Source organism: Apodemus sylvaticus, chromosome 14 (genome assembly GCF_947179515.1).
Source record: "Apodemus sylvaticus chromosome 14, mApoSyl1.1, whole genome shotgun sequence".
In the NCBI taxonomy this organism is placed as follows: Eukaryota; Metazoa; Chordata; class Mammalia; order Rodentia; family Muridae; genus Apodemus; species Apodemus sylvaticus.
This window is the reverse complement of record NC_067485.1, coordinates 25,959,426-25,985,373: the sequence shown is the minus strand read 5'-3', so window position 1 is coordinate 25,985,373 and position 25,948 is coordinate 25,959,426. Positions and strand designations below refer to the sequence as shown.

Sequence of the window (25,948 nt, the reverse complement as noted above, 5' to 3'; positions counted from 1 at the left end):
AGACCGTGGGAGAGTGACTGAACAGAGAGCTGACCCTAGAAGTCGGTGGTTGGGGGAGGGGCGGCCATGGGGGATTGTAAGCCAGAAAGAACAACATGCAAAAGGACATAACAGACACTCCTCTCCCCTAATTCATCAACTTACTGTGGGATAAGCTTTAGAAAAAAAATTTAAGGCCTCTTCATTTCAGAGTCCTGTTTTGATAAAAGTCTTCTCTGGCCTTGGAAAAGAAGATGGTGAGATTCCTAATAGCTGCAAAAGAGAAACAGGTAATGCTGGGAGGTGGCAGAATTCTGACTCTAAATTCTCTGTAGAAGCATGAGGGTACCTTGGAAGAAGTCCTGCATACCCCGAGTTGGTCACATAACAGCATCCCATGAAGACCTTGAAGCTCCTTCTTATTCTGATAATGTTTGTCTTTGGGAAAGTGGCAAAGAAGAACAGATGCTGGGGGTGTCAGGAGACAATTCTGCAGGGCCAGTCCCTACAGACCTGGCACAAGGCAGCTTCTCTTGAAATTCAATTTGAAGTGCTGTAGCTTTGAGAGTTGATAGCTGAGTAGTACTCCATTGTGTATATATACCACAGTTTCTGTACCCATTCCTCTGTTGAGGGACATCTGGGTTCTTTCCAGCTTCTGGCTATTATAAATAAGGCAGCTATGAACATAGTGGAGCATGTGTCCTTATTACATGTAGGAGCATCTTCTGGGTATATGCCCAGGAGTGGTATAGCTGGGTCTGCAGGTAGTACTATGGCTAATTTTCTGGGGAATCGCCAAACTGATTTCCAGAGTGGTTTTACCAGCCTGCAATCCCACCAACAATGGAGAAGTGTTCCTTTCCCCCCACATCCTCTCTAGCATCTGCTGTTCCCTGAGTTTAAGTTTTTCCTCTTAGCCGTTCTGACCAGTGTACGGTGGAATCTCAGTGTTGTTTTGATTTGCATTTCCCTAATAACTAAGGATGCTGAACATTTCTTTAGGTGCTTTAGAGCCATTCGAGATTCCTCAGTTGAGAATTCTCTGTTTAGCACTGTACCCCATTTTTTAATAGGGTCATTTGACTCTCTGGAGGCTAACTTCTTAAGTTCTTTGTTTACATTGAATATTAGCCCTCTATTGGATGTAGGGTTAGTACCAGCTCCTACCACTAGGTGGCGGTGTTTTGGAGAGTAAGGACACAGTGTCTTCTTGGCTTATGTTTGGCTCTTGTTTTTGTTTTTGTTTTTTGTTTTTTCCTTTCTTACTGAATATAGAGGATGTGAAAGAATCCACAATCCTTCCAGAGTTCGTGGATGCTGAAGTTAATAGATGCCTAATAACTCGCCACTTTAATGTCCAGTCGGTGTCTGCTGTGAGTAAAGGAAATGGAAGGTTGGGATTCGTGACCTGCGGTATAGACAAGCCCACGTCTCCTCCCCTGAATGCTAGCCCAGTTTTCTCTTCCACAGCTGTCGGCCAATAATTTTGTCGTCTTCAGATTGAACTCGTGTCCCAAGCTGACGTATTCTCTCTGTTCAATGAGCATGGCTCTCCAGTGAAATGCCTGGCTAGACTGCTCTCTGTCTTGTCCCCTCATTTGGTATCTGGAGGAAATTAATGCTCAAATTAATGTAGAGAAGGACCCTGGGGGTCAGGTGTGGGTTCCCTCTAGCTGGGGATAAGTGGATACATTGACTAATAAATACTACTGCTCTCAGGACTCGGTCAATGGAGGTATCCTAGTTAGGGGTTCTACTGTCAAGAGATCCTATGACCAAAGCAGCTTTGGGAGGAAAAGGTCTATTAATGAGTACTCTTTTATACCACTGTTTATCACTGAAGAAAGTCAGGACAGGACCTAAAGCAGGGCAGGAGCCTGGAGCCAGAACTGATGCAGAGCCCATGGAAGGCTGCTGCTTACTGGCTCACTCGAATGCTTTCATATAGAACCTAGGACCACTGGCCCAGGGGTGGCCGCATCCAGGATGAACTGGGCCCTCCCCCATCAATCACTAATTAAGAGATGCCCAACAGGCTTGCCTCTAGCCTAGTCTAACGGGAGGCATTTTCTCAGCTGAGGTTCCCTCCTCTCTGATGACTCTACCTTATGCTGAGCTGACATAACCCTGTCCAGCTCAGGAGGCGATTCCTAGCGCTTGGGTCTGGCTTTCTTAGGACTTGAAAGTGAACACTCTGTTATTGACTAGCTGGGGCAAGAAGGGCTGGTGTGTTATTTCACAGCAGGATGGCTGTGCGTAATGATAATGCTGTGAGAAAGGGTTTGGGATGTTTTCACTATAAAGCAATAATAAGTGAGAGGATGTACGTATGTTTAGCTTGACTTATCAAAATTTTCGCAACGCAGACATGAAGTCAAGCTTGACATGTTATGTCACACATGTGCACCTTGATGTGCACGTTTAAAAATTAAACACTCCAAGAGCCCCTGTGTGGCCTACATAGGCATTCCTCCTATTTCTCATTTCCTTATCCACACACGGTGTGGAGGTGGGACTGACAATATTTACACCCAACAGCCTGGGATGAGCCTTTCCAATGAACTGTCACCTTGTAGTGAATTTGTCACCACAAATCCCAACCTTCTGATGTTGACATCTGGCCTCTAGTGCTGATGTTTCTGGACACATTCTTGTAGCACTTCCTTGTTGCACTTCTTTGTAGTACTTCCTCTGGACCCAGTACATACCATGGCCATCTTTGATAGACAAGTCCTTGCTTATGATTAGGAAGTGAAAGTTTTGCAAGAACAGAATCATTGGTAGCCAAGTTGTGTTCAACTATGTTTCAGAGGCAGTGTGGTTCTCAAAGACAGGACACTGAGGCTTCCTTATTACCACAGTAACTTCTTTCTTTCTTTCTTTCTTTCCTTCCTTCCTTCCTTCCTTCCTTCCTTCCTTCCTTCCTTCCTTCCTTTCTTTCTTTCTTCCTTTCTTTCTTTCTTTCTTCCTTTCTTTCTTTCTTTCTTTCTTTCTTTTCTTTCTTTCTTTCTTTCTTTTCTTTCTTTTGTTCTTTCTTTCTTTCTCTTCCTTCCTTTCTTCCTTTCTCCCTCCTCCTCCCTCCTCCTCCCTCCTCCTTCCTCCCTCCTCCTCCCTCCTCCTTCCTCCCTCCTCCTCCCTCCTCCTTCCTCCCTCCTCCTCCCTCCTCTTTCCTCCCTCCTCCTCCCTCCTCCTTCCTCCCTCCTCCTCCCTCCTCTTTCCTCCCTCCTCCTCCCTCCTCCTTCCTCCCTCCTCCTCCCTCCTCCTTCCTCCCTCCTCCTCCCTCCTCCTTCCTCCCTCCTCCTTCCTCCTCCTCCCTCCTCTTTCCTCCCTCCTCCTCCCTCCTCCTTCCTCCCTCCTCCTCCCTCCTCCTTCCTCCCTCCTCCTCCCTCCTCCTTCCTCCCTCCTCCTCCCTCCTCCTTCCTCCCTCCTCCTCCCTCCTCCTTCCTCCCTCCTCCTCCCTCCTCCTCCCTCCTCCCTCCTCCTTCCTCCTCCCTCCTCCTTCCTCCTCCCTCCTCCTCCCTCCCTCTTCCTCCTCCCTCCTCCTCCCTCCCTCTTCCTCCTCCCTCCTCCTCCCTCCCTCCTCCCTCTCTCTCTTCCTCCCTCCTCCCTCTCTCTCTTCCTCCTCCTCTTTCCTCCCTCCTCCCCCTCCTCCTCCCTCCTCCTCCTCCCTCCTCCTCCTTTCTCCTCCTCCTTTCTCCTCCTTCTTTCTCCTCCTCCTTTCTCCTCCTCTCTTCTCCTCCTCCTTTCTCCTCCTCTCTTCTCCTCCTCCTTCCTCCCTCCTTCTCCTTCCTCCCTCCTCCCCCTCCCTCCTCCCTCCTTCCCCTCCCTCCCTCCCTCCTCCCTCCTTCCCCTCCCTCCCTCCCTCCTCCCTCCTTCCCCTCCCTCCCTCCCTTCTCCCTCCCTCCTCCTTCCTCCCTCCTTCCTCCCTCCCTCCTCCCTCCCTCCTCCTTCCTCCTCATCCTCCTTCCTCCTCATCCTTCCTCCTCCTTCTCTTCTATCCTCCTCCTCCCAGCAAACAAAACCAGAAGATCATTCATCTGAAAACTCAAAACCAGATGAGCCTGAACAAGGTGCGGTGAGTTTCCCCTACCATCTCTGAATGGTCTGGTGAAATGCTTGCCTAAGATGCTTACTATTACTTTATTTTTAACTAGTTACTTCAGAATATGAGGATCCTGCGGATGTGCAAGAACTGTCAATTCAAAATCAGGCTTCTGAATTAAACAATGCAAAGTAAGTGATTTTCATTTTCAACATTTTTATTGGTGTAGTAACTGCACACATTGATAGTTCCAAGGCCTACCTGCATTTTTAGTAAGCTCCACGTTTATGAAGACATTATGATACATCTATGCATGTATCAGCAAGGTAACTGCCCTGTTTATGGGAGACAGGGTGATTTTTTTTTTAAGGTACAAGTAGCAATTGTGTAATGATCAATGAACAGTTCTTGGCACATTCATCTTAAATATCTTTCATCTCCATGTAGTGAGAGCTTTTAGCCTCCTTTGTTATTCTAAAATGGACACTACAATATTGTTGACTGCAGCCACCCTGATGTGATGCCAACCCCGGGTCCATTCTCAGATCTAGCTGTAACTGTGGACCAATTGCACCCAGCACATCCTTTACCTGGCTTCTGGTGACCACCATTTCATCTCCCCTCCATGGGTTGGACGGTTCAGATCCCACATGGCGGTGAGGTCATGGGGACTCGTCTTTGTCCACATGGCTCATTTCACTTAGCGGGATTTCCTCCAGGGTCACCCATGTCGAGAATTTCAGGATGTCATCCTTGGTGACTGAGCAGTATACGTGTGTGTGTGTGTGTGTGTGTGTGTGTGATTTTTGTATCTGTTCAGGTGGTTTTTGGTTGTTGTTGGGTTTTTTTGTGTGTGTGTGAACATTTAGACCATTGTAAGACCATGAAACCACACAGATGACTCTCATTTGAGTCCTACACGCTGACAGTTTAGAGTTTCCTCTGACCTAGCCATTCTCATCAAACTCTGTGAAGCGTTTGGTAGGGCAATTTGAGTTGTGCTGGCAAACTCCCCTGCCCTGCAGGGCTCTGTAAGCAAACCTTCAGAGCTCCCTTGCAGTGATGAATTTTTCTGCTGCATTTTAGATTAAACACAAGATTGGTGTATGAAACTCACTTTTCTTCTTTTCTTCTTCTTCCTTCTTCTCCTCCTTTTCTTCTTTTCTTCTTCTTTCTTCTTTTCTTCTTCTTCCTTCTTCTTTTATTCGATATATTTTTTATTTACATTTCAAATGATTTCCCCTTTTCTAGACCCCCACTCCCCAAAAGTCCCATCAGCCCCCTTCCCTCCCCCTGTCCTCCCACCCACCCCTTCCCACTTCCCTGTTCTGGTTTTGCCCTATACTGCTTCACTGAGTCTTTCTAGAACAAGGGGCCACTCCTCCATTCTTCTTGTACCTCATTTGATGTGTGGATTATGTTTTGGGTATTCCAGTGTTCTAGGTTAATATCCACTTATTAGTGAGTGCATACCATGATTCATCTTTTGAGTCTGGGTTACCTCACTTAGTATGATGTGAGAATCTTCTGGGTATATGCCCAGGACTGGTATAGCAGGATCTTCTGGAAGTGAGGTGCCCAGTTTTCTGAGGAACCGGCAGACTGATTTCCAGAGTGGTTGTACCAATTTGCAACCCCACCAGCAGTGGAGGAGTGTTCTCTTTCTCCACATCCTCGCCAACACCTGCTGTCTCCTGAATTTTTAATCTTAGCCATTCTGACTGGTGTAAGGTAAAATCTCAGAGTTGTTTTGATTTGCATTTTCCTAATGACTAATGAAGTTGAGCATTTTTTAAGATGCTTCTCTGCCATCCGAAGTTCTTCAGGTGAAAATTCTTTGTTTAACTCTGTACTTCATTTTTTAATAGGGTTATTTGGTTTTCTGGAGTCTAACTTCTTGAGTTCTTTATATATATTGGATATTAGCCCTCTCTATTTGATGAGGGGTTGGTGAAGATCTTTTTTTCTTCTTTCTTCTCTTCCTCTTCTTCCTTTCTTCTTTCTTCTTTTCCTCTTCTTTTCTTCTTCTTCCTTCTCCTTTCTTCTTCTCTTCTTCTTTTTTCTTTTTTCTTTTTTTCTTTTTTTGTTTTTTTTTGTTTTTTTTTTTTTGAGTCAGGGTTTCTCTGTGTAGCTCTGGCTGTCCTGGAACTCACTCTGTAGACCAGGCTGGCCTCAAACTCAAAAATCTGCCTGCCTCTGCCTCTCAAGTGCTGGGATTAAAGGCGTGTGCCACCACTGCTCAGCTTGCTGGTAGCTTCTTACAGTGAGGGTACCTACCCTCTGGTCCATTTCTTCCAATCTTCTGTATTTTTCAAGATGTCTGTCAGCCTGTGTCCACAAAGAGAATGTGTGCAGATGTTCATAGCAGCTTTGTTTAGGAAAACCATCGGATAGAAACAATTCAAATGATCATCAATGGATGAGCATAGGACAATGTCCCCAATCCAAAGGCCTGGGACAAGGTGTGCTTGGGAGCTCTAGCTTTGGAATATTTGTGTGTATGTGTGTGTGTGTATGTGTATATATATTATATGTATATGTGTATATATGTATATATTATATATATATTATATGTATATGTATATATGTGTGTGTATGTATGTGTATACACACACACAGATGGCAATGTCACAGTGTTTTGGTGCGCCTGCTAATCCACTGGCTATGCACACAGGGCAGGCATGGGCTTCTACTGTACCATCACTTCCACACTCAGGTGGTTTGGACTTCAGTACATGGTTGAGGTTTTTAGCTTTGGAACCACCAACTTGCATACCAATATCAGATTTCTCAGTTCCCTTGATTCAAAGCCTAAAGGCGAGATTGGAAAATCATATAATAGTTCTAACTTTAATTTTTTTCCTGTTGGATCATTATTTTCCATAGAAGTTGCCCCCCAACAGCCCACACAAGTCAGTTACCCCACAACTTATGTCAGTAGTCTGGATGTTTTTGATGAGAGGTTACTTACTGTTAAGCATAGATGAGGAACTTACAGAATTTAATAAAGCAACCCAATTGAAGACAGTGACCATCTCAATGCATTGCCAAACTCTGGGGACAACTTTTTTTAAAGCACCCCAGATGGGTCCTGGGCGGGGCAGGGATTGGGAGATCCCATTTTTGAGCATCAACAGTGCTGGCAGACCACTTGTTCACCCGACCTTGTCCCCTCCTCTGTGTCTGAGGAATGAAAGACACATTCCACAAAGGCTCATTTTCTTTTGAATAGCAGTATCTCTTTCCAAAAGGTCTATGTGGAAACAGGTTGTAAGATACATTTGTGTGCAGAATGGAGCACATCCCATAGATTCAGTCCATAATCAGGAAGGCAGACCTTTTCGGGGAGTGGGAGGGTGAATGAGCTCATACTTGCCCTGTTAACTTGATATATTTTATTTTAGGGGAGATTCTGCTTTTGTGGAGGATAGAGAACAGGACGGGATGCTGGTAATGTGGGAATTTCTATTGGATTATGGTAGCACTTCCTTAAATGATCATCATTTGTGTGCTATTTTAAAAATTGTCTGTTTTAGGATTTCTATTCCTGCACAAACATCATGACCAAGAAGCAAGTTGGAGAGGAAAGGGTTTATTCAACTTACAGTTCTGCATTGCTGTTCATCACTAAAGGAAGTCAGGACTGGAACTCAAGCAGATCAGGAAGCAGGAGCTGATGCAGAGGTCATGGAGGGATGTTTCTTACTGGCTTGCTTGAGTTCCAGTCCTGACTTCCTTTAGTGATGAACTGCAACATGGAAGTGTAAGCTCAATAAACCCTTTCCTCCCCAACTTGCTGCTTGGTCATGATGTTTGTGCAGGAATAGAAACCCTGACTAAGACATTGTCCTAACTCTATTCTCTGTTGTCTATGGTTATAGACAATTATAGGAATTATTGCAATTTCAAATGTAAACTCAGTGTTATTTCTAATAGCAGATAGACCCCCCCTCCAAGAAAAATAACAATAGAAAATAGCAATGCTAATCTTTTGGTATACATGTTTACGTATTTTCCTGCCGTCTCACTCATGTGATGTGAACTTTATGAGCTCCTAACTGTGAAAAGGTAAATCTGCCACAGCTTGCCTCATCCAGTTAGATGAATGAGACTGAGATCAGTCAACAAAAGTAGAAGGGGGAGGGGTGAATTTCATGTTAAATCCCATTTGCTGGTAACTACATCATGGAAGACTTAAAATCACTCCCCTTCAGTCAACCTTTGTACAGCATCATGTGTTCACTAGCCTCAAAAGAGTCACCTTGCCTCATGGTAGATGGGAGGTGATAGGTCCTTTCTCTGGGGCCCAAAGAGGCCCACGGGGTAAAAATGGGCATTGCTATGGTGACTAACACATTAAAGCCAACCAAATCTATCAGAAGGGCAGATGTGGGGTCCTCATTCAACTCTCTAACCCTGCTAAGTTAAATTGGTCCCAGAGCCTAAAGCTTGCTCTTGCTTTTATAAAAGAAAAAGACAAGGCTCATAGACACGTGGTACACCTACCACTTACCATTAGTGGAGTTTGACCTGTTAAAGAATCGAAACGGACCAGGTACGGTGGCTCATGCCTGTAATCCAGCACGTGGCAGGCTGAGGCAGAATTTCCATGAGTTCAAGGTCAGTCTGGGGTGCAGAGCAAAACAGTCTCAAAACAAAACAAACAAAACAGCAAAATAAAATGCTTCTGAGTGTTTTAAGATGTGGCGTTCTGTTTTTGTGAGACTAATGGTTCTCATCCAGTAAACTGTGGCTAGTGGCTTCTCAGACACAATCCCCTACTGAAGCCTGTGTTTCAGTATATTAAAAAAAAATCTCAAAAAATGAACACTGATTTTTTAAAAAAGGGCTTTTGAAAACTGAGATCATGAGTTGCCAACAACTGTGTTCTATGGTCATTCTTAGCCTTGGTCCCTGAGACTGGGAGTTTTCCCACCCGGGGTCCGCAGGCAATAAGGAAATCTGGAAGTTTTGACCCCATTGATAAAGACACATCCAAGCATTTCTTTTTTTTAGGACCAGTATTTGTCAGGTTTCTGTTGCTATGGCAAACTGAGGAAATCAGCTGCAAGAAGAGAAGGTCTCCCTGGCTCACTGCCACTGTCCTGGGGTAGGAGAATGGAGCTGATAAATCTGGCAGTCTCCTGTAACAGCCAAATTTATTCGGTGCCTCAGACAATTTACACTGAGGATTAAGAACAGTCACCTGAGTAAAGTTCTCATGAGTTCGAGTCTGTAAACAATCACAAGGACAAGCCACACATGGTCAAAACCCAGGTTTTTCCATAGAGGCGTATAAAAAGATAGCTTACACATTTAATTGAATACCAACAGCCAACAGTTATGAGTGATCTGAAATAAATTTGCTCCTATTCGCTACACCGATTTTTCAAAGACACCCCCTCTGCCTCTCTTTGCCTCGCTGTGGGTAAAACTTAGGGCTATACATGGTAGGAAGGTCTTGAACAAAGGGCTACGTCCCAGCCACTGGGAAGAACGTTTTAACTTGGTTTTGTCATGTCAACCTGTACTTGAAGTGGTGGCGTTGATGTAACATTGGGGTGCCGTTGCTTTGGGGCACTTACTAATCCTCTTTTAGTTCCAATACTTGGCTAGAGAGAATTTTCCATTCCTTGCAGGGCATCTCTTGTGGGAACCGATTTATGCAATGACCCCCCCCCCCCTTTCTACCTCCTCACTTCTGTACCGCTTTTTTTCTTGGTGGAAGAGAACCTAGTTTTGTATCAGGAGTTGTCTTCTGAGCTGACTGTTTAGTGTGTACGTGCATGTGCCATGCGTGCGTCAGTGTGTTTATTTGTACACTGATGGCGCTAATCCCCACTTTCCGTGTTCTCCATTGTCGTCTGTTTTGGAAAAGTTGGATGATAGGAGACATTTCTTCTTGGAGAGTAACGAAGAGTCAAGTTCAAGTACCAGTGAGCGATCCTGGACCCAGAACCACAGGAGAAAATCCCTAAGAACTTATTCACAGAGGAGGAAGCCGGGGGTCCGTTCTCTACGCAGTAAGCTCGGTTCGCTTATGTTAGTTGGGTCACTTCTCAGGAAGTCGGTGGATATTCTCCTGGATGTTGTGGGGAAGGAAGATACCAAGGACATATGCGGTCTTGGGGACGTGCTTCCCTGTAACACCTGCGAAGGCAGAAAGCTTGCACACAAAGGGGACAGCCTACCGTTGAAATGTGAGGTACAGAAAAAGGGCGAGCAATCAGCGAAGAGGGCTCTGGCATAAGCTGGAACCACCTTCTCTAAGAAGTGGGTGGATCTTGAGCCAGCTCTTGGGAAGAATAGGTTTTGAAGAGCTGAGAAGAGTCATTTATTGTTCGGTGACAAAGTATGAGGGTGATGGTGAGGGCGGGTGGGGGCGGGGAACGAGGCTGAATGATGGACAAGCAAAGCCTCCAGGGTGTGGACACTGAGCCAGGACAGGAGCTCGTGGTGTGCGCATGTGTGGTTGGGGGAAGGGTGAGTGTATCTGTATCTCACAGGGAAATGTGCCCACTTTCAGTCCTACCACTCTCCCCGGCCAGAAGTGGCAGTGCTCCTGAGAAAGATGAAGTAAGTGCACTTTATTGGTTGCCCCGGAGCATTATGGGTGGGTCAAATTTCACCACTGTCTTCAGGACAGTGAGAGAAACAAATCAGGGGTCCCCTGGTATGCATTGTAGAAGATCAAAGATCTTAAATATTTGCTATGACTCTCCAGGTAAATTTAGGGCATGTATTTTTCCTGGTCATTCTGAATGCCGCTGAAAGATCTTTATTTAAATGCTGTTGCTCTTCTGATTTCCCACAAATGTGTGCTCTTGAATTCCCACTCCAAGATGACTGATATAATTCTTCCTTTAGTTTTCAGTTTTTTTGAGGTAATACATTCAATTTTTTCTAAGTGATTTTGGCTTTTGCACCTTCAGGACTAAGGAATATGGACACCAGTACTCAATCATAATGCAAAGACAAGTGGTTCATCTTACTTGCAGAGTGACTTCCTTCACAGAGCTGTGTGTATGTCTTACACACACACACACACACACTCATTTTAATGAGGAGTAGCTTCTAGGATTCTGAGTATACCCTACCTGCTCTTGCAGAATAGAACGTGGTTGTGTTTCAGCCTCGGCTCCACCCATTTTATTCCATAGCGCATGGACTAAACCTATGAGTCAGGATAGATCTACACGTCTGTTTGTATCTCTGGCAGTTGGTTCCAGTATACAGCCTGGATACCAAAAGCTGTAGACAATCACATGCTTCCTAAAATAGCACAGAATCTACATATAGATGCGGACCCTATATCACCATTAGATGATTTATAATAATACCCAATGCAATGTCATGCTATATAGTCACTGTTTGATAAGAATAGTAACCAAAATATTGGTCTGAATATATTTGGTGCAGTCATATTATTTTCCTGAATATTTTTGACCCATAATTTATTGAATTCATGGATGGAAAAAAATCTGTGGATACTGGCAGCTATTTTTTATTTAATATTTAATTAATTTATTTAATGTTTTTAATTAATTTAATTAATTAATTATTAAATTAATTAAATTTAAGTTTAAATTAAATTTAAAATTTTTAAATTAAAGTTATTAAATTAAGTTATTAAATTAAATTTAAGTTATTAAAATTAATTAAATTAATTTATTTAATTTATTTAATGTTTAATTAATTCATTGAATAGTGCCACATTTTAGTAACATGCCAAATAGCAATAGTAAACATGCCAAAAGAAGACATTCAAATAAATACAACTTTGGCTTTAATTAAGCCCCAAGAAACGCCACAGACTCAAACTGATACACTGAAACTGTGCAATGAGCAAGAATTCTATGTTGGTTTTTCAGTGAGGGTGTCAGGCTGACTTTTCCATTCTATGCATTGGATTGCAAGGAAGTAATTTGGGGCAAGGGCTAGAGACTATTTTCTGTTAAGGGGAAGGTGAGTAGTGTATTCTTTGAACCACAGACTCACCATGGCAGCAGTCAGAAAACTGCCTTAGGCTGGAAGCTAGTGGAACTAGTATATATTTATTTATAAGACCTGGCAGTCATTAGCAGCGTGCCTACACACACACACTCTCTCTCTCTCTCTGTCTCTCTCTCTCTCTCTCTCTCTCTCTCTCTCTCTCTCTCTGTCAGTAGAGTGCCCAGGATGCCTTGCTGGGCGCTGGACCCTGCCCAGTTCTGATTGGGTAGCTCGTAGGTGGGAGTTGAGGATTTGCATATTTGTTGAGTTCCTCAAAGATCCTCTGATCTGCACCACCAGGCTTCACAGGCACCTGAAGCCACACGGCCGAAGTTATCAGTTGAGGTCGGGGATGCTGGGATCTTAGTGTTGTTTTTTGTTTTTTTGTTATTTTTTGTTAATTCAGCAAACCCAATACTTAGTCTTCTTAAAGGCTATTAAAACGTAGCTTGTGTTCTTGTGTTGTTGCTACATTTGAGTGTTATGAATATTAACATTTAATATGCCTGTTATGTTTTAGACTGAGCTAACACTACTATGGAAAAGCATCTCCAGGAGAAATGATTCCACTCTTTTGAAAATTTCTGAAACAAAACTACAAGATAGTTCTGTGCTTTTAACTCCTGAGGCATCTACACAGAAAATAGGTACTTGATTTTCAGTTTATAGGATTAAAAAAAATTGTATTTTGGGATATGGCCTATGAAAGAAACTGCTTTTTGACTTTTAGAAATTAGTTGTGTGTGTACATGTGTGTGTATGTGTGTACCTGTGTGTGTATGTGTGTGACAGCATCCACTTGGAGATCAGAGGACATCTTCCAGGAACTGGTTCTCTCCTTCCGTGTGGGTTCTTGGGGATTGCACTAAGCCATCAGTCTTGACACCTTCATTAAGCTAACATCCTGGCTCAGAGGAAAACCTTAAAAATAATCTCCAAACAAGTGATGGCGTGATGCTTTCTCTGTTTAATGTTTCCACTTGCACAGCATGGGTAATCCTGAATTCTAACTTTGCTCTGATGCTTGTCTGTGAGAATCTGGCACCCCTCTCCAAGACAGGGGACCATGAATGGCGACCAACGGAAAGGACCGTAAACTTCTAAAAGGACTGATTGGTGATAAGTCTGCTTTCTGACCCTTGTTTTTGTTTCAACAGCTCAGTTTTTGTGGTCGCAAAACAAAGTCAGCCACACATGAGAAGTGGTAATCTAAGTTCCCAACGAGAGAAGCACAGAACTTGACGGGTCTCTGAGCGAACTGTACCTAGTAGTTAAAGAATTTACAACAGAATTCTCCAAACTCAAAAACTGCAGAGAGGATAACACTACTCAATTGCTCTTTACCTTAATTTGCACTTATCCGTGCAGGTCAGAGGATAGCTGGTGTCGGGTTTTGCCTTCTCCCCGTGACTTCTGCAAAAACTGGGCTAGCCAGCTCGTGAGTTTCCGGAGAGTTCTGCCTGTGTCTCCCTCCTTTCTCTACAATGGGCATAGTAGCACATTTACAGATGTTTGTGCTGCTCCATCTGCTTTTATGTGCGGTGTTAATAGGAATCCAGGCATGGGTCTTCAGGCTTGCATGGCAAGCCTTTTTAACTCACTGAGCCACCATTTCGACCCATTACCTGCATTGGTGACAGCATTGCCCTATTAACAAAATATAAGCATGATGCAACAAACCACAGTGCAGAATGCCTGATGAATATACATGAATGTTTAATATAGTAGTAAATCAAATTCATTCAATATATCAGATTTTTTTTTGTTTTACCATTATAAAGTTGTTTTTGTCCTAAGGATGCAAGATGCGGAGGTGATTCAGAGAGAGAAAATGGGCAATAGAATTTGCCACTAAGGAAATGAGCATCATGCTTCTAGTGAATGGCAGGGGTATTGACCAACCAGAGAGCACGTGAATGATGTATGTTGGGTTGATCTTCAACACACACACACACACACACACACACAACCGAACACTTATGCACAATTGGTGCTCATGCAAATTAATGCAGCTATTACAGAGACTAATTCTGAGGTCCTTACAAACCAAACAATAGTCTTACCAAATGGAGTAACTGCCTCAAGTCTGTGCATGTAACTAAAGGGAATAAATCAGGACATCAAGAGACAGACCTTCATGATGAGGTGTCCTGTGTCACACAGGAGCTAAAATATGGAACCAGCCCAGGTAGCCCTGCACAGGAAAATGTAGCCTGTGTATGAAACCTATAACTAAGCCGCAGACAAGAATGGCATCTTGCCCTTTGCATCAAACTAGATGGAATCTGGGGGATTTGTGTGAAATAGGTCAAGCACAGGCCGTGTGTCCTTTCTCGTCTGTAGAAACTAAATTCTTGACAGTAGAAACTTGGTTATTAGAAGCTGGGGAAGGAATGTGGGAGTGTAGACAGCTGACAGAGGATGGTGGGAGTGTAGACGGCTGACAGGATGGTTGCCTTTAATCAACCCGCACTATTTTGATGTATAGAAATACCACTCTCCACCAATGTGTACAATCCATGTTAATTTTAAAATCCATCGCAACTTCTACACTTGCCAAGGATTATCTGAAGCAAGATGTAAGAAAATAATGCAATTTTTAATGAAATAAATAATAGCAGCAAATTCAGAATGGGAAAGCTTTGTATACTGAAGAAAAAAGACACCAAAGTATTTGAAGAAGATAAGAAAACATGAAGCTCCCTCTCCTCCTGGATGAGAAGAACAGCTATATTTTAAGAGTAACACAGCACCCACGGTAACCAACCATTTACATGCAGTTTTTTAAATCAAAATTCGAAATGCATTCTTCACCAAAATATAAAAATTCTTAAACTTGTACAAAGCCTGGAAGATCTCAAAACACCATAGCACAGAGCTCGAGTTGCAGGTGAATCCTCCCTCATTTCAATATATTCCAACTCCATAGGAAGTAAAGCCAATATAAAAAAGATAAAGGCTGGTGTGTTCAAATATAAACAGCACACATACAGTCAACAAATCTTTGCCGAGGATGCTAAATAATAGGGAAAGGATAGTGCTTAATGAGTGTCGCAAGGGGAAGTGGATATCCACATGCAACAGAATTGAGTAAGACCTTTGTCTGAAACCATGAGCAAAGCTCAGAATGAATGTTGCATTAGAAACTGTTGCAGCATGAATCCCAGTAGCCATGCTACAGAGCTAGCTAACCTAGCTGTCCCACAGAGGGAGGGCAGAAGAAAATATGGCAGGGGTTACAGAAACATTTCAGCAGCTGAGATCACCAAATGCTCTTCCAGAGATCCTGGGTTCAATTCCCCCCGCACTCACATTGCGGCTCACAAGGTGTAAGACAATAGTTCCATAGACTCTGGTGCCATCTTTTGGTGTGTAGACATGTATGCCGACCAAACACCCACATACATCAAGGGAATCTTTTTTTAAAAAATGTGGTACATCTATAGAAACTTGATAATGCCAGGGTGGGGGCGATACCCAGGAGGCCCCTACCCTCTTAGAGGAGGAGTGAGGGGACAGGGTCCCTGTGAGGGGGAATCCCGGAGGCAGCAACTGAGATGTAAAGTTGTTTTCTTTTAAATGTGATATGTACACAAAGGAATGTGTTTAATGATGAAGAATGACCTGTCATTTTTGGACAATGGGTACAATTGGAACTAATCAGATTAAATGTGTCTGTAACAAATATCACAGTTTTATTTTTGGATTAAGTATGTGTTTTACCTGCATGCATGTATGTGCACTGTGTGCCTGGTCCCCATGGAGGCCAGAAGAGGGTGTCAGACTCCCTGAAAGTGAAGTAAAAGATGGTTGTGAGCAGCCATGGTGGCGGTGGGGTGGGGGGGATCTCTGCAAGAGCTGCCAGTGCTCTTAATTACTGGGCCATCTCTCCAGCCCCTGAGTGTTTTTCCTTCTTTGTGGGTCCTAGACTTAATAGATACATAAAATTACACACACACATGACATGAAAATAGAAGCAAAGACGGGGACAAAGGAGGCAGGCAGGCAATCTTGGAGCATAGGGAAACAGCTGTCTGACACTGACCTTGGTCAAGGCCTTTCGATAAGATGCAGAAGTAAGAAAGACCCCATCAACAGGCTGCTGTACAGCAGGGGCATGCCTGACAGCTGACAGAGAAGATGGCTGCATAGAACTGGCTAAGTGTTGATATTTAAAACCTGTAAGAAACTCCCAGTTTCAGCATGGAAAAGAATTAAAAATGGACAAAATGCTCAAATGCCCGCCCAATCTATGAGAAGGTGTGCATTGTTAACCCACAGTGAGTTGGTGGAACAACTTAAGGGTTTATTAATGAGTTAGGTAGTTGACAAAAACCATGGTGGGCATATGGCTCCGTTCCATTGCCTTTTGTGGAAAGGGGGAACATCTAGGATATTTTACCATGTGAAAGGAACCAGATGAGAGGCACTGTATGATCTTTACCCTAAACACGTGGAAACTACAAATTTCGAAATGACAGGAGAGAAAATGAAATGTTTACCATGTGGGTGGGGAAATGAAGATGTCAACCAATGACTGGAAACCTTATATTTTTAGATGAACAAGTACGGTGAGGAATGATTGGTGGTATCAGATTAATTTGTGACAATCACCAAATGATGCGTGACTGTATCGAGTCATTACACACGGGAAAGAGAAATGAAATAAAGGTAGCAACTTGAGTCTGCAGAGAGGGAAGCGAGGGTGCACAGAGCAGATGCACATCTACGGACACTGCTGGGCAACTGGCTGCTCATTTGTCTATGGACATAGAAACCCAGTGAGCACGCGCGCCCTGGGAGAGAGGACGCTTTGGATGAGGACTGTCCCCCTCCTTTAACCATGAGATCTGATACAGAAACCCACCACAGAGTGCCATGTGAATTTGTCTCTCGATCTGTTTGCTCACTGGGAATTGTTTTCTCTACTATCCAGAACTCCAAAGTCCTCCTCTGCCCAGCAGACTGTCTTCCTTAGAGGACCCAGAAGTGGAGGAAGATGTACCTGAGGTACTACCTGTTGCTTGTTCGAATTTTCCAGACTTAAAAACTATATTTGCATAAAATGATTGCTTATTCTGTAAAGAAGGTGGCACAATACCACTGCCATGTTTTATAGCTATGTGTATGTACCAATTACATAGGTCTGTATTGTGTGTTTTAGATTGTGAACCGAGAACCATTCATGGGGAACAGTAGCTTCAAGCACAAGCTAGGAAACTTGGAACACAGAGGTAGTTGGTTAATTTTTTTTCTTTAATAGAAAAAAAAGAACATGTAATCAATCTGGTCCATTTTTTCAGATTATACTACATAAAATATCACCATGCACATGTGTTCCTTTCATGTGTGTTTTAAAAGTAATCCTATCCTTTGATGGCGTGGTCTAGCTCCTCTACTTTATCTTCAGGACCCAGCATTTTCTCTTCTGCTTCATCCTGCCTACCAATCAGGATTTACTCTGAGATTTCTGATTTTAGGTAGTTGGTTTTGTTTTTCACAATTTCATTTCAGCTTGATTTTTTTTCTTCAGTATTTCTATCTTTTTATCCAGGTCACCTATGAATTCTGAATTGTCCTCGTCATTTCTTTCAGCGTGTGTTTGTATTTTCTTGGGTTTCAAGTAGGAGTTTCTTCTTTTCCTCTTTAAGTTCATTTGTGTTTGTTCTTATCCTCTTTAAACTTCTTGAATTCTTTGATCATGTTGATAATTTCTTTTTAAAAATGTTCCATGTCATTGGTTTCATCTAGATAATTCTCCTTGGTAAGAATTTCTATCATTTGTGGGGTCTGGGACAGAGTCATGTCTTGGCTTTTCATGGTTTGTGGGGTTTTTTGGGGGGTATGGGGGATGTGACTTGGCCATGTGTGGATTTGTTTTACTGGTTGTGCACCTGACCAGTCTCTGCTGAGGGCAAGTTTTTGTTCTTGTCCAAGACTGGTTGACTTCAGATCAGATCTGAAGGGTTGTAAATCAATCAATCCTTTGGATATTTGGCATTGATTTTGACAGGGTTGATTCAATTCACTGGCAACGAAAAAGCAAGTGAACGTGGCTCTAAGCTGGGTCTGAACATAGAAAAGTAGTATGGGTGCCAGGTCCGGGGCTGACTGTCACACACTGACAGGTGTGAGAGGCTCTTCCTGGTGAGGCTGGATGACACGCCTGTCTGTTGCAAAGGTGGATGCTGCTGCTGTCCAGCCTGTGAGGGTTCGGGTGGTTGTGGGCAGGCATCTGAGAGACTCATCTGGTAGCCTCATCTCTCTGTGACTCCACATAGTCCTATGTGGGGGTCTGGGGAACTTGCCTGGATCGTTTGCACAGCTGTGAGACTGTGAGTGGGCCTGAGCAGAGAGGAGAGGTGGCCAGGAGAAGTCACCCACCTGGTTTACACTTCTTCTTCTTGATGGGCTTGGGCAGGGTTCCATGATGCGTGACCAAAATGTTTTCTTTAGTTAATTCATTTGTGAATGAACATGCAGGCTCATTCTGTGACTTGGTGGCTTTGAACAGTGCCTCAGATGGATATCCAGGTGTGTACTCTAGTATACAGACTTAGGTTCCTTCGGATACAGTCCCAGGAATCCTACAGCTGTGTCATATGGTAGTTCTGGTCTTAGTGTTTTGCACGATCTTCATGCTGATTTCCACAGTGTCTGTACTCATTTATACTCCAAACAACAGTGTATAGCAACACTATCCCATCCTTGAAGTATATGTTGTTTGCTTGGTGACTGAGATGAGAGAATTTCAGTGTGTTTTTTATTTGCATTTCCTCTATGTCTAAAGCTGTCGCATGTTTTTCCCCATATATTGACCACTTATGCTTAATTTTTGAAAACCATTTGCCCAATTCATTTGTTAATTTATTGACTGGAATACTGGATTATTTGCATATATTTTGGAGTTCTTTATTTTTTTTTTCTAAATACTTGTCTTCTGTTGGGTAGAGGGCAGAAAAGGACATTCCCTCATTATGTGGCTGTCTTTTCATTCTTGTACTGGTTCCCTCTGCTGTGCAGAAGCTTTTACATTTTCTAGGATCTCATTTATCAGTCCTCACTATGACTTTGTAGGCAGTTGGAGTCCTTTACAGAATTCTTGCCCAAATCTATTTCTTGAAGCGTTTCCTTTCCCCATGTTTTTCTTGAGCTGTCTTAATGTTTCAGATCCTAGAGTGACTGACACTTTGCATGTATTTCATGTTGACTTTTGTAGAGAGTAAGATTTAAGGATCTGGTTTCACTCTTCTCTGTGTGCCTGTCCCCCAGCACCAACTGTTGAAGAAGGTCCCAAAAGGTGATGTGCAGATTTAGTGCAGTCTCCATCACACTTCAGCGACCCTCTCCAGAGAAATGGAGGAAAGGTCGTAAGGATGCACAGAGGACCTAAATCATAGAAGCAAACCCAAGCAGGAGGAGGAGGAAGGCTGAAGGCGTCACAGTGCCTGGCTTCAAATAACTCCACACTGTAACAAAAACAACATGGTACTGATACAAAAACCTCACCAACCAACCAATAAAACATAAAAACAAGCAAGCACACAAGCAAACAAACAAAAACATGGAGGCCAAAGGAATAGAGGAATCCCAAAGAAACCCATGGCTACAGCCATCTGGGGATATTTTTTGCTGTTCACTGCTCTGGCTTTATTTAGAATATTGTGTCTAGTGAGTTTGTACCTTGTGAAGCAGGGAATTCCTAAATGTGTCTGAGCATATCAAACGGATGTCTGTGACCACATTATCTTCAGGCATCAGTAGACAGCAGTGCTTTGAGTCTTAGGCGGTATTCCATCCACCTGCCAACAGACAGTATTTAGTAATGAGAAGGAGATGAGGTTCACCTGTGTTGTATCAAAGTTATTAACTGGCAGAAAGAGGCCCATGGCCAGTGATGGGCATAAAGCAAATGGCTGTAGGGGTGGGGTACCTGTCCCCTAATGTGACAACTGCAACACGACTCCTACATCTGAGACCAAGGCAACATCACAGAAGTGGAGACGGAAGTGGTTTTAAGAGCCTGAGCACTGGGACTGACATTGCATAACAGTTTCTTCAGGATAGAGATGTTGCTCCCATGAACATTCACAACATGGCTGTCTGCACAAAACCTGCAAAGGATACATCAACTGACACCCCAGCATAGGTGCAGGAAAACCTTACAAGGTCCACCCCAGGTGAACTGCTGGCAGTCAGCGGCTGCAGAGGAAGGGAGAAACACTTTGTTCTTTCCTTCAGGGATGAAACTCCAAAGCCAAGGAGTCCGCCTCAAAGACATGAAAGAAGATGTAATATTAACTGGACTCAGTAGTGTGTGTGTGTGTGTCTGTCTCTGTATTTGCGTGCATGTGTGTGTCTGTCTTGGTGTGTTTCTGTCTTTCTGTGTATGTTTGTGGAGGTTATGAGTGCAAGAAGGGGTGGGCTGGGGAATGCAAGAAGAGCTGGTTGGGGAGAGGGATGTAGAGAGACCTACATCAACACAGGGTGGTGCAGATACAGTGGCCATACATGTGAAGTGCACAGACAAAAGAGGACAAGATACATTGGACACAAAAGAAGTGCGTATATAAACAGCTCATGACAGTGCTGTTCTCGTTTAGAGATACCCGATGGGAGTGTTGTTGCGGTAAAGCAATCAAGATTAGAAGATGCTCCAGGATTCCCCATTGTGACAGGTAACTCCATGTACTTAGCAGCTGAGGGAGGGGTGGGATGGATGTGTCTGTTCTTAAGGGACTAATGTGAGTTACAAAAGCTACATTCTAAGATCACCCGGGCTGCAGTCAGCCTATGTGCTAAGCACTTCGTTCTTTCTGAGGTGAACCAAAAAGGGTTGCACAAACTGTGGATAAAAGCAAGCCCCCTCCTCCTGTATGACTTTGATTTCTGCTCTGTAGCTCGAGACCAGCAGGTTCTGAAATTAGAGCTGCTACTTAGCTGATAGTTACTACATTTGTGTGCACACATAATTTATAATTGAATCAAGTGATGGATCGTGTCTATGTGAGCTTGTGTAGATTTCTGAATGGACAGCACCATAGTTCTTAAAGAGCTCCAGAAAGACAAATTGGGAAGCCTAGAGGCACAAGATCATCATGGTTTGAGATAACCTGGGTTCTATTCCTGGAGTTGCTTGTGTGAACTTGCAGAGAAGTTAGATAGTGTCAATGTTTCGTGTGAATGGATTTTGTAAGGAATGAACAAGTTGACGAAGGCAAATCCTTTAGAACACAGACCTTATATGCCTAGCTAGGTAAGTCTGAGATTCTATGTCAGACTATTCTCACCAGCATACCCTGTTATATCCTTATTAATTACTATGTACACACATGTGCATGCCATGCAAGTATGAAGGTTGGAAGATGACTTTCTGGTGTCAGTTCTCTCCTCATATAGGACCCACAGATTGAACTCAGGTCATCAAGCATGGTTACAAGTACCCTTACCCACTGAGCCATTACACTGTCTTCCAGATTGTGTGTTCCTTACAACTTCCTGTAATTCCTAATCCTCCTCCTTAGACACACTATCAATTGATCTGATTTAAGGTGCTGAGAAGATTTGGATAAAAAAAAAAAAAAAAAAAACAACACCTGAAAGAGGGCAGGGTTTGGTGGAAGGTAGCACAAGGTGCCCATCTTACTGATTCAGTAGGAGGTAGCTAGCGAGGTCATGACCAGACATGTTGCAGAATCAGATGCAGATAGCTAGTTGGGAGAGTCTGGTTTATATTTGTGCTTCTCACAAATGGTTGCATCCTCTGGTAGGCAGAGATCAACCATGTCTACTTGAGCATGTTCTTTTAGTTATTAATATTTTGTTTTTGTTTATTAGACATTTCTACTCCATCTCAAGAGGATGTGCCAGAAAATGCAAATGGGTCTGCTTTTAAAACGGCCTTTGAAAACTTCACTAGGGATCTGAAAAGAAAACTTGAGGTACCAGTCCACTAAAGTAGAAAATGTAGAGCAGGATAGATAGACTACATGATGTCACCAATTTACGTGAGATCTACAAGAGTTACAGTACAAGGCAGAGCATGGGTGTGGTTACTGGAGGCCAGGGAAAGGCAGAGGATGGACAGGTACTGGTCAAAGAGCACAAATGGACTGAGCAATCTCTTTAGTTCTCATATTTCTAATTTGTCAACTATATCGCTCAACTGAGTTGGGCAGAAAGCACCAGAAAGAGAACTCAGCTCATTCTGACTTTGCCATGTTCCTTTCATTCACTAAAGGTACAGTATCCGTCAAGGATGAAGGTCTCCTGTGAGAGGCAAATGCATTCATCTTGGCTCTGGCCACTGACTTTAATGCCATTATGATGGCAATGTTGAATGGATAAGACTGCTCCCTGTCCATTCTCTCCAGTGGGATCAAATGTTCTTGGTTGGAACCCACTGGTGGCATTCTCAGAAAAGCCATGGTTTGACCACAGTGCCAAGGCAAATAGACGAGGAAAGAGGGAACTGTGCAAGAGAGCCACAGCCACAGCAGGAGGGGATGTGGCGGGTGTCTGTTTAATACCAGTAAATCTTTGAGACATTGGGTGTGCAAGTCATGGGTCTGATCTCTGGGCTGCCCATCATGGCAATTTCAGATTTCTCCGACTTTGTCATCTTACTGGAAAGTCTCTAAGAGTTTCTGTTCTGTATTAGCACATTCAAGAAAAATATCATACCCATCCCACATTTCTCTAAGTCAGGAGAGCTCCAGAGTTACTCTTTTAGCAACAAGCGGATTTATAACGGACCTGTGTCCACACTAGTTGATACATTGTATTAATAGCATGAATATATGTTTTCCTGATTTTTCTTATTCTTTATAGCACTATCCCAGAGACAATCCCTGAATTGTACACAGGATGATGCCTTACTGGTCTCTCAGCAAGAACACTTCCAGTGAGCATCACTGTGTGTGGGTGGTGTCTTTTGAATATAGTAAACATGCAACTTTGTATCATGTTTACCCCAAATTGCCCTCATTCTGTCCCCCCCCCCCTCCCTTGTCAATAGCTTAGACTCAAGCAGAAAGAGATTCCATTCTCTTCAGAAAAGGCAAAGGAAGTACCAGCTTGCCTAATAAGACTTTGGAACCAGATACACATATGCAGGTAACTACTTGAAAAGCAAAGCTGTGGGGAGGGGGTGGGGGGGGGGCAACACCGTGATTAAGGAGATAGTGTGTGGAGCCATGACTTCCTGTATCTCCGAAGCTCTTTGGAGTCTGGTTCTCCATCTACAAGATGAGATCTGGAACTCACTTCTCTCCTCCAGCCTCTTCATGAGCTACCAGTGAACGATGCTAAAAGGTGTTGAACCCATTCACAAAGATGGGGCAAGCCCACGGGGCTGTGGAAACAGGTGAGGTGAAGTGTGATATATCCAGCCCACCGACATTCAGCCACAGGAAGACATTTGTTTCTTAGTTAAAATATAATTACATCACTTCTTCCCACTATCTGGCTCTGAGCCCCTCTCAAATACTGTCCCTGAAAGTCCTACCATGTCAGCCCTCTCTCAAACCACTAGTCTCTTTCTCTTGGATTATTGTTACACACACACACATTGTTGTGCACTTGATCACAACTATATGCACGCTAAACATGGATAAACCTTAAGCCAGGCTCTTAGAGGGTAAATACTGCATGATTCCACTTAAATGAGGTACCTACTGGAGTAATAGAAATTTGTAGGGACCGAAAAAGCATCACAGAGGCTGTGGGGGGCTGACTGCTAATTGTTTAGTGGGCACAGAATTTGTGTTTCTCATGATGGGAAATCTTTGCAGGCATGTAATGGTGAGGTGGCAGAGTACTATAAACATGCCCACTGCTTGCCCTCTTAAATATGGTTAGAAGGGAAATTTGTATGTTATATTGTGACAAGAAGATATAAGTACACAGAACACCCTTAGGAGTGCGTCCCAGGGAATATCAGGTGTGTACAATGTCAGAGACTGAAGAAGAAAGCAGAAGTGAGTGATGGTTTTCTGCGTAGTTAAAGTCAGTTCAGAACAACTGCTATGGAGGTGCTTTTTGAATGCGATCTTGGAAACAAAAGATTCCAGCGCCATGGGAAGACTGTAGCGATTGCTCCACACTGGAGAGAATGGCTTGAAGTGGAGGTGGGGGTGGGGATATTTGCTTAGCTAAAGTAGAAAGGTTCTTGGGGTTAGAATGCATTGAGTAAAAAGTTATAACTTTTTTTAAAAAAGTTTTTGTATATACACAATGGCCAGGCAAAGCCACAGAGCGCTCTGGATTTGATGATTCCTGTTATTGAAGGGCTTTACCTTCAGTCACGAATCCACTCAACTAAAGCACATTGAACAATAATGCCAGGTGCTTGCCCTGTGCTCTGTGTGGGGGGGGGGGGGGGGCGCCAGCTGTGAGGTAGCCTTCTGATTGTAAGCAGATACCTGAGGTAGCTAGGTGTGGTGGCCCCTGTCTGTAATTCCAGCACTAATCAAAGGCTGAGGCAGGAGAGTTGCCATGATTTGGGGCCAGTCTAGGATGCGAAATGAGTTTTCCATCAGATTTGAGATTGTACACCAAGACTCCGTTGCAATAAAACTAGGTACTCATGTATGTGTGCACGCGCATGTTTGACTCATGGTTTTGGGGGTATTTAGTCTGTGATTAATTGGCCCTGTTGCTCTGGGCTCTGTGGTAGAGGAAGGTGTCATGGCAAGAACAGGTAGTAGAGAAAACTGCTCAGCTGACAGGAAATCAAAATAAGGGACCCAGAGCGCACAGGGCCCTTTAGCGCATGCGCATCGATGATCTAAAAAAACCTCCCAGTAGGCCCCGCCCCTTCCTGTTCCAATACTATTACCCCGGAACAAAGATTTTAACATTCTACATCCAAAGAAGCAGAAAGCCACACTTGTTCTTGTTTATACGAACACTGAACCCAAAGGAAAAGAGAAGCAGTATGTCAACAGATAAGCCATTTATATGACACAGGATGACGCCTGACACAGTATGGTGACTGTTGGAAAATCTGAAACTAAAACCCAGAGGTAGGAAAAGGGATTGTGAACCTACCACACCCCAGCTCGTACAAGCAGTGCGAGGCCTGACAGAGGAGGGCGCCCACTCTCCTTTTCTGGAGCCTGCTGAACTGTGTCCTGAAGCTATTGATGACCTAGTGGTTGCCTCTGGGCTGCTGCCAGGGGCTCCGCGAGAGGTCACCGAGTTTTTAGGATCAGAGATCAGGCAACACGAAAAGGTGGGAAGAGAAGGAAGGCGCCAACGTGTTCATAAGGCAAGGCTGTCTGGTTCTCTTGGGGACCGTTCTGTCACACACAGTCGGTCCCACTGAAGTTGGCCACTTTCCTGTTTGACAGACTGGACAAGCTGGAGAGGTTTCACAGCTCCATCCTTCAGGAGCTGAGCAGCTTGGAGAGGGATCTTCAGACACTGGAATGCCTCGAGAAGGGTGCTCTGGCAAGTTCATTGCTTGTGCTGCCTCTGGGACAAAAGAGAACCTTTCTAGGCAAAAACAACAACAAAAATAAGCGGAGTGTTTAATCAAAAACTTCTGTTTCATTTTAGGAGCTTTGGGAGAGACAGTCGGCCGACTTGAAATCATTCTGCGATCAGCAAGTGTGGAGGTACTATAAAACTATTCTTTCAAGAAAGGCCCTTTGTTATTGTTTTGCTGTCTGAGACAGGTTTCTATTTGGAGCCCTGGCTGCCCTGGAACTCACCATGTATTCCAAGCTGGCCTCAAAGTCACACAGACCTGCCACCCCTGCCTCCTGTGTGCTGGGGTTTTCAAGTGTGTTGCCACTGTATCTGGCTCATTTTGACTTTTCAAAAATGTAAAATTTTTATTTATTCTATGTGAATGTATGATAAGGGGGTATGTTTGTGTGCTACCACACAGTTACGGATAATTTTGTGAGGACAGTTCTCCCACCTTGA

General features: G+C 43.7%; 1 protein-coding gene across 1 annotated transcript in view; it reads left to right on the top strand.

Moving 5' to 3' along the window:
* Sycp2l (synaptonemal complex protein 2 like) overlaps window positions 1–25,552 on the top strand; it is a 52,192-nt gene extending 26,640 nt beyond the window's left edge. The window contains exons 15-29 of the mRNA XM_052156596.1: window positions 176–269; window positions 1,258–1,385; window positions 3,995–4,052; window positions 4,137–4,215; window positions 7,429–7,474; window positions 8,812–8,814; window positions 9,903–10,047; window positions 10,551–10,600; window positions 12,537–12,663; window positions 16,953–17,026; window positions 17,181–17,250; window positions 20,620–20,694; window positions 21,854–21,957; window positions 23,034–23,131; window positions 25,369–25,552. Of these exons, the coding sequence (XP_052012556.1) occupies window positions 176–269; window positions 1,258–1,385; window positions 3,995–4,052; window positions 4,137–4,215; window positions 7,429–7,474; window positions 8,812–8,814; window positions 9,903–10,047; window positions 10,551–10,600; window positions 12,537–12,663; window positions 16,953–17,026; window positions 17,181–17,250; window positions 20,620–20,694; window positions 21,854–21,957; window positions 23,034–23,131; window positions 25,369–25,552 (1,335 nt within the window). The remainder of the gene's footprint in view (window positions 1–175; window positions 270–1,257; window positions 1,386–3,994; window positions 4,053–4,136; window positions 4,216–7,428; window positions 7,475–8,811; window positions 8,815–9,902; window positions 10,048–10,550; window positions 10,601–12,536; window positions 12,664–16,952; window positions 17,027–17,180; window positions 17,251–20,619; window positions 20,695–21,853; window positions 21,958–23,033; window positions 23,132–25,368) is intronic.
* The last annotated feature ends 396 nt before the right edge of the window (window positions 25,553–25,948 follow it).